The following is an 8,050-nucleotide window of genomic DNA, read 5'->3' on the forward strand; positions in this document are numbered from 1 at the left end:
AGTTCATTCGCATATGGTGCATGATTACATATCTGTAATCATAATACGATTCATAGTTCTAATACTAGGTGCCTACTTTCCTTAAACCTAATGAGATGTGCAAACTTGGGACAACTGATTTTGGTCTGCACAGTTATCAAAATTTAATGAAAACACATGCACGCGTGCAGGCCAACGTATTTATATTGTTAAATTGTGAATTTCAAGGCTGGCTCATTCTTGACAGTTTCCAGAGAATGTTTCCAAATCACGATGTATTTTTTTAAAAACATGCTGCGGTCTGATTCTGGAACAGCAAACGTGAACACATGCTCGAACCGCACGCTCTATGGCTCAAACCCAATGAACTACATACAGTCGAGTGCTCGAACCTCGTCAAGGAACGGGGAAGAGTTATTGGTTGCGTTTGAAAATCTCGCGATGTTTCAATATAGTCCCAGGTTTCCAACATGGCAGGCAGTAAGTTAGTATTGGAGGGGCGAGTTAGTATTACAAGCTTTATTTTGGGATTCGCTTTTATGATAATTCCTTTAATTGTATCTCTAGGATCCCATATTGAATGGGTATTCGACTATCTTACTGGAATAAGGGGGAAAATAGCAATTGCACTCTACATAGCGGTTGCTAATGGCTTCTTGCTACTCATATACAAAGGACCTCTCTATCAGGTAAGAGGCTAGCTAAAACTGCTTAGGCACTAAAATAATTACATTTATATTAATTCGGTGTTTGGGTCTTAACTACGATCCACGGGGTCTAAACATCCCCCTCACCTTTTCCACGAAATGTTCCGTTGGAAGTTGTACACTTTAAAATGATTCATTGCGTTTTTGTATTGCAGGCAGTTTGTTGATTAGGTGTGATCCTATTAGAATGTGGGTCAGGGATCTGTCATCTTACTGCTAATAAATTCTGACACACCGTAGACCGACTTAGCTTCTGGGAATCTCGCAAGCAGGTTTAGTTTACCATGCATACTAACGAATGTACTAACGCAGCTTGATGACATTGCGTGGCTAGTTTCATATGTGATTTCAGGTTAGTTTTGTTCTCATTATAGTTAGTGCACTTCCGGTAGAGTTTGCACCACATGGTGTGTCCCTGGCATTTTTGATAGATCGTAAACTTGGAGACAGAAATAAAAATATGCTAGTTTATAACATCAGACTTTGAATGGGTATACTGTTGAGTCGCCAACAGTACCGGCACTTATCTTTAATCCTGAACATTGTGCAGTTTATAACTGTTTACAGAGTGAAGAATGCATAGTTTGGAATTTATGCCAGCGGGAATAATTCAATACTCCCTTTTGTCAGTTTAACACAGCAGGTAGCACATATGTTCTCCACCACTTATGTGCTAATAGCGTTGAAAGTATAAATACCATCTGATGTTTTACTAGCCTACATCGCATTCATTTGGCGTTTACAGAGCCTTCAGTCAATGGGATTTCACAGACGTAGCCCCTGTTCTAGGCTTCAGTCTCCCAATGATGGGAGACAGAATCTGCAAAATTGCTTCATTCATATTAAAACTCGATGGAAAAACGGGAGTCTGTCCGCACCATATCCCCATAGCTCCACCATTCATTTTTCTGCAGGAAAGGCTGACCCACATTGGAATCCTCCAGACTAAACAGTTTCCTTTGTTTTTCAAAAGACAATTAAAATAGTAATAAGGTCCAGTGACCAGCACAGGTCTAATGAAAGGTATGGCTCTTGGTATGGACCTGTAGCTGTGTAGTCACATGCTGCACCTGTGGGATGAATCCTACAGCTGTGGGTTCCAAAACTTGGTCCTGGCCTACTGTATATTCTGGTATTCATTCAACCATTATTGCTCCCTCTGCTAATTCACTAATTAGCCTACTCTTAACTAGATAGTCTTAATGTCTGTTGCAGGATTATTTTTCGGATTAATGCTGTATTATGTCAGAAATAGCTGTGAACACAGTGAAGAATACTTGTCCCATATTCACATCCCTGGGTATTTAATCAGTTAGATCTACTGCTGCTTTTGTTTTCTGTAATTTGCCATATGAGAGGATTCTTTTAGAAAGAAATAGCATTTTGAATTGATTCAGTTATAGACTGGCAGGTGAAATCAGCTGGGTCCTGATTGTTGAGTGACACCTGCTTACTGAGACTAAACCATCTGTAGAAAGCTTGTTCAAATACGAGGCAAATGGAAATAGAATGGCCCAGAATTCAATTTATATTTTAAATTGAACTTAAATCAAAAAATTATAGTAACTTAAACGTATGTTCGTATGTACCTAATTGGTGATGAGATACACGATGAATCACCGGGACCGAGTCTGGCAACCACCGGCCTTGAGGATGGTGTGTTTGTGATGTGGTATGTCTGCTGTGAGTATCAAGCCATGGACGCTCCAAAAGAGATGCGATTAGCTCTCCAAACTGAAGACCGAGGTCCCCGGCTAAGGGAACGTCATGCTTTTATTGCTTCTTATGTGACATCGTATCCCTGGTGATTCTTTTAGCAGACGTTCACACACTGACTTGCATCTCTGAACTCCGCTGCATGTCAGGCAGAGGTGGGCGGTGCCGACGGCCGAAACTTTCTGGTTTTTCATGCAGATTTCTGACATTGTGTAATTGGCCCTAACGTTTATACGAAATGCTTTAAAGTGATCGTATATTCAAATGAACAGTTGTTGGTGTAGACAGCCAGTTAGCTCATGTAGCGAGGGTAATTGGTGGAAACAAAAACCTGCATTCACACTGGCCCTCCGGGAGTGGAGTTGCCCACCCCTGTGTTAAGGTTTTCCCATCACCACGGCTCTCTCTGTTTCTCAGGTTGCGGTGCGAGCCTGTTTCCTGGGATTCACGTTCGGGTGTGGCCTGTTAATCAGCTTTGGCCAAACTACGTGGACACACTTTGGCTGGTAGGCTACAGCTCTGTTTCAGCGGCACGTTGACGCATCTTGAGTTTTTCCTTTCCATTTTATTCCACCCGGCTCACCTGGTCTTAAGCAGGGGTTTTCCCACTGGACTGCTTTTGCTATCCTGATGCCTCTTTAAATGGTTGAAATTAAAGCTACCATTGCCTCAGGTGTTTTCTGATAATTTTGTCAGCAACGAAAGGCCGTGAACCACACTAATTCCAGGCCTTTCTTCATAGTGGCCCCTTCATGTTGAATAATGATAGTGGCTTATATTTAATAGACTTGAGTTCAGCAAGACTGACAGTGCAGCGCTTCATCTCCGCAGGTACATGAGTTCCCTGTCTTTCTTCCACTACTCGGAGTACTTGGTGACGGCCATCATTAACCCTCGGAGCCTGTCTCTGGACTCCTTCCTGCTCAACCACAGCGTGGAATACACTGTGGCAGCCGTGTCCTCATGGGTGGAGTTCATTGTGGAGAAGCTGCTGATCCCAGGTCAGTCGATTAGTGCGCCAGCCTGTGTGTTCTGGGCTGCAAAGTTTTCTAGTGAGAAATGTACTGTGTAATGTACCATGAAATTTACTGTAAATGAACTTTCTAAATGGAATTTAATTCTAATTTGTAAGCTTAGAGCATGAATCTTCAGTGTCATTAAGACAAAGCACAATGCGATTAACATAATTAGTCGGTATAGCAGAAGTTGTCGGACGGTACCATGGCAAACGCAAGAGGAGGACGTACACTGCTCTTGTATAAGCAAGCTGTGAAACCTGAACTTCTTCAGGAAACAACAATAGATGAAGTTTGCAACAAAAGCTAGTGCGAATACTAAAGAATAGCTGTTTAACTGCCCTGTGTAACAGAGTCTGCTGTGTCTGTGTATCTGCAGATCTAAAGCAGCTACGCTGGCTGAGTTTTGTGGGCCTGCTGATGGTGCTGTTTGGGGAGGGTCTGCGTAAGTCTGCCATGCTGACTGCTGGGTCCAACTTCAACCACATCGTCCAGAACGAGAAGGCCCAGAGCCACGTGCTGGTCACCAGCGGTGTCTACTCCTTCTGCCGACACCCCTCCTATGTGGGCTGGTTCTGCTGGAGTGTGGGCACGCAGGTACTGGCACTTTTAGATGTGCTTTTACACACACACACACACACACACACACACACACATGCATATGCACACAAACATGCATGCATGTACGCACACACACACACAGATGCATGCGTACACACGCACACGGACACACACGATTATTGAGAAGCTTTTTTTGAGCACATTATATTAAGTTTGGCTGAAAGATATGTGTGAAATATGTCATTCATTTTGAGAAAATAATAACTAGAACATGTCAGTTTAGCTCTTCTTTGCTTGTCATTTTATCCCAGTCTAGCGATAACCCATCTTTCCTTGTCCACTACTAGCATGGTGTTGAAATTCTTTGTAAGCGTATGATCTTTACCATGTCCTTCTAACTTATGAGAGTGTAAATGAGGTTGTGTTTGTGCGCTGCAGGTAATGCTGTGCAACCCTGTGTGTGTGCTGGCTTATGCATTGGCCAGCTGGCGTTTCTTCCGGGAGCGAATCGAAGAGGAAGAGATCTCGCTCATCCACTTCTTCGGTGATGAGTACGTGGAGTACAAGCGCAAGGTGCGCTCAGGTCTTCCCTTCATCCAGGGCATCCGAGTGGGGTCCTAATCTTCCCCGGCTAACAATTCAGGAAAAGGGGAAAACAAATCTGGAGATCCACCATAGATAGACTGGTGTGGTGGGCAGGCTAGTAGCTTGGTGACACTGTTGTGGCCTGCCTCTGGTGGCCTGGAGGACCAAGGTCATCGCTGCACATGGAGACACTGGCATACTGTGCACCGCAGAGCCCTGCCCCGGCCCCTTGACAGACAGACCTGTCTGGCCAATGCCACGGCCCTCAGACCACCACCTGTCACATCACTCACCTGTTTGTTTAGCGTCTTCTGTTCTCACTTAGATGGGTTGTTCATTTTATGTCAAAACCTTCCTTCTCAATTTTACACACATATCCTCATGATTTATAAAAGACAGTATTCAGTTTATTCCTTGCCTATCTGTAAAGACTGCAGGTAATACCGTCAATTAATTATTTTAATTTAAAACATTTTTTAGCTTGAAATCCGAGACTTAATTGAAAATAATTTCTGACAGCTTAGCCTCAGTTGATGTCTGTGTGTGCTGAGAACTTAGTTTCCCATGATCCCATTCTGACTGCTTGGTCTGTCTTATGCCCCTCCCCACTCCATGATGAACCCAGTTGTGTAAGCAACAGTCAGTCTGGAGGTGCACTCGCTGTATCTGTGATCACTCTAACTTGTAGCTGTTATTATTATTTTTCTCCAGCAGATACATTTGGCTGCATTAGTCTTCTATCTATAGGGGGAGACAAAGTCAAGTTTTCTCCTCAGCTGCTAAAGTGTTAGCCTCACTTGTCAGGATCATAACCTTTATGGTACTATGAGCTCGATCAATTTAACACTCAGTGACGAAATGGCCAGTTACCACTTCTGATGAATCAATACCTGTAGGTGGGACTTAAGTTGGAATGTGGCAATTAAAACCAGCTCACCTATTAATCAGTAACAAAACTGAGTAAAACTTGCTAGAACCAATCAGATTGCAGGAAACAAATCTTCCCTTTCCTTGTGTTGAGACTCAAGACTGCTGAAGTTAGCCTATACGCCCTTGCATTTGATCAGAAGGTCTTTTAATCTTAAGCGTAGATTTACTTTGCAATGTGCGGCTTCTCTCTGCCCCTTGTTGATTGGCAGTAATTGGCTACTATTAGCCATATACTCTTCGGTATCATTCATGCATTTTCAGCAGAGAATTTGCAGATTTACAGTTACATGCAGCTTTTACACAATGACTACCCTTGTCCTTGTGGCATGCAAGAGGTAATATGTGAAATATATCCAGTTTACAGTGCTGCCATCTGTGGAATTATGACACTTGGCTGAGGTATCAAGGATTTGTGACACATCTGGTTTAGCATGCTAAGAATTATAGGAAATTTGGAAAGCCAATCCAATTGACTGTTTTCTATAGCCTAATTCTTTACTGTACACCTAAAATATGACCTCACCTACAATAATCTGGCATGTGTCTGTATGCAATTTGGGTAGAAGACCCAAAAGATACAATATCTGTGGATATTGGATCAGATGCAGTCCATTATCTGACTAGTTTTCAATGTAAAAACAGTATGGCTTGAATGAAGCTTATTTTTTACCGGAGTGTAATTCCCAAATGAAAAATTGCTTATAAGAAAAAATTGGAATCTCATCAATATCAATATCATAAACACTATTGGCGTGGAGGGAAAGCATGTGTGAAATGACCAATTTGAAATGAGGTGGATCCCTCCCATTAGATATTTGAATTCTTTAGGGAAGCATCCCACTACTATTCTGGCTAGTGGGGTTCAGTTGCTGTGAACTAACGTGCTTGCGAGTGGATTCAATTCGTAGTGGAATAATGGGATAGAAATTTGTCAGTTGAAGAGTTATAATGTAACTATGTTTGGAGTTTATAAACTCAGGAGTCAATTTTTATAGCACGTTTGGCCGAAAAATGTTAGCAGTATTTGAGTTCAAAATGGCAGTGTAGCATTACAGGTGTTCCCCAGAAATAATTTTGATTTATAGAAGTAAAAACTTGGGGGGAAAAACTTGCCTGCTTAGAATCACAGGTTGAAGTTTTAGCAGGAAGTAGAAGACCTTAACATTGGCAGATGTTTGCTAAGTGACCCACTTAGAAGTGTTCTGATACTTCACCTGTGGCTCCTCCTCAGTCCAGTTGGCATATTAGGTCTCGGTTATATCAGGTCTTGGTCTGCCTTTAGACATTAATTGTGAATGGTGACAATCAAAGTAAAGTTTTTATTCCTGTTATTTATATGTAGAGAGACTGCCTTCAGTTGTAGTGTTTTGTTGCACGTGATATTCAGAGAATATTTGTGGTTGAGTTCTTATCTGAAATACCTCCTTATTGACAGCTAGGCTAGCGGCTGTTGTTTTATATTATACGCGTGCAGATTTTTTTGATAGCGCACATTGACTTGAAAATGTGCATTTTCATCACTACATGCTATGGTGACAGTGAGTAGCAGACTGCTCACCAGTCTCCCAGTGCTATCAGACAACCTTCTAGCTCACAGAGCAGTCTGCTTACAAGCCAAAAACTTTCTGTGGTCTCTCAAAGGCTTTCAACACAACCTGCAATTCACAGGAGTGCACGTGGTACTGATGTAGCTGCTGTTTACGGGGTTCCCATCATAAACAAAAAGCACTGGAAGAATTTTTGATTCTTGAAATGTCAAATCATCACACCAGCTCACTTGGCTCACCATCTTGCCGTTATTTATGATGAGGTATGGCGATATCAGTGTGCTGATATTACGAACAAATTGCTTGCTGCCTTGAATATTGATAGTTTTATAAAACGTCAAAATAAACCCCCCATTATGTCTTATTGGCATTGCCATTCACAGCATTGTTGCTGATGCAATAACTATTGAAGGCTTCCTGCTGATCCATAAAAGCTTAATTTACATGTATCAAAAAGTACATCATTTGGATGGGAACCTCATGTCTGCAAAACATTTTCTGTTTTGCACTCTTTCTTCCTCTCAATTTTCCTCTTTACTTTGGCTGTGCACTGAAATCAGTTGAATGACAGAGAACAACTCATTCTGCATTCCTGGGTTTTAGATACTTTGGAAAAATTGCAGCGAGGTGATGCCACTTTTATTCAGAGGTTTTAAGTCCTCCATTTAAGGAAAGGTAATTGATCTAGAATGTCTGTCCCCTCACTGGTTTGTTCATTCTTAGGTTTACTTGTAGTAAACTCTAGTTCTACATTTGAAGCACTTGGGGAAAACAATAAAGTTTTTGAATGTGTGTGATCACGCTGTTCACATTCCACCTTTTGAAAAACAAACCTTTTATGGTTTATTTCCAGATTTGATTATACATAATTACTGTATCAAGCATAGTTGAATTGTTTTTATACATATGTATTGCACTTTATTAAAAGGTTCATGGGTTGGGGCATATACTTCAATAAACTTGCTTGAATCATTGAAATTGTTTTGAATGATATGAAGTGTGCAGTTTA

General features: G+C 41.6%; 1 protein-coding gene across 1 annotated transcript; it reads left to right on the forward strand.

The window, feature by feature from the left end:
* The first annotated feature begins 441 nt into the window (after positions 1-441).
* On the forward strand, positions 442-8,019 carry icmt (isoprenylcysteine carboxyl methyltransferase). The gene is made up of 5 exons (XM_035381862.1): positions 442-668; positions 2,820-2,908; positions 3,234-3,403; positions 3,798-4,015; positions 4,418-8,019. Exons 1-5 carry the CDS (start codon positions 450-452, stop codon positions 4,598-4,600), a joined length of 879 nt encoding a protein of 292 aa, XP_035237753.1. The 5' UTR covers positions 442-449; the 3' UTR covers positions 4,601-8,019.
* Positions 8,020-8,050: the final 31 nt, after the last annotated feature.

This window comes from Anguilla anguilla, chromosome 11 (genome assembly GCF_013347855.1).
Source record: "Anguilla anguilla isolate fAngAng1 chromosome 11, fAngAng1.pri, whole genome shotgun sequence".
NCBI classification, from domain to species: Eukaryota; Metazoa; Chordata; class Actinopteri; order Anguilliformes; family Anguillidae; genus Anguilla; species Anguilla anguilla.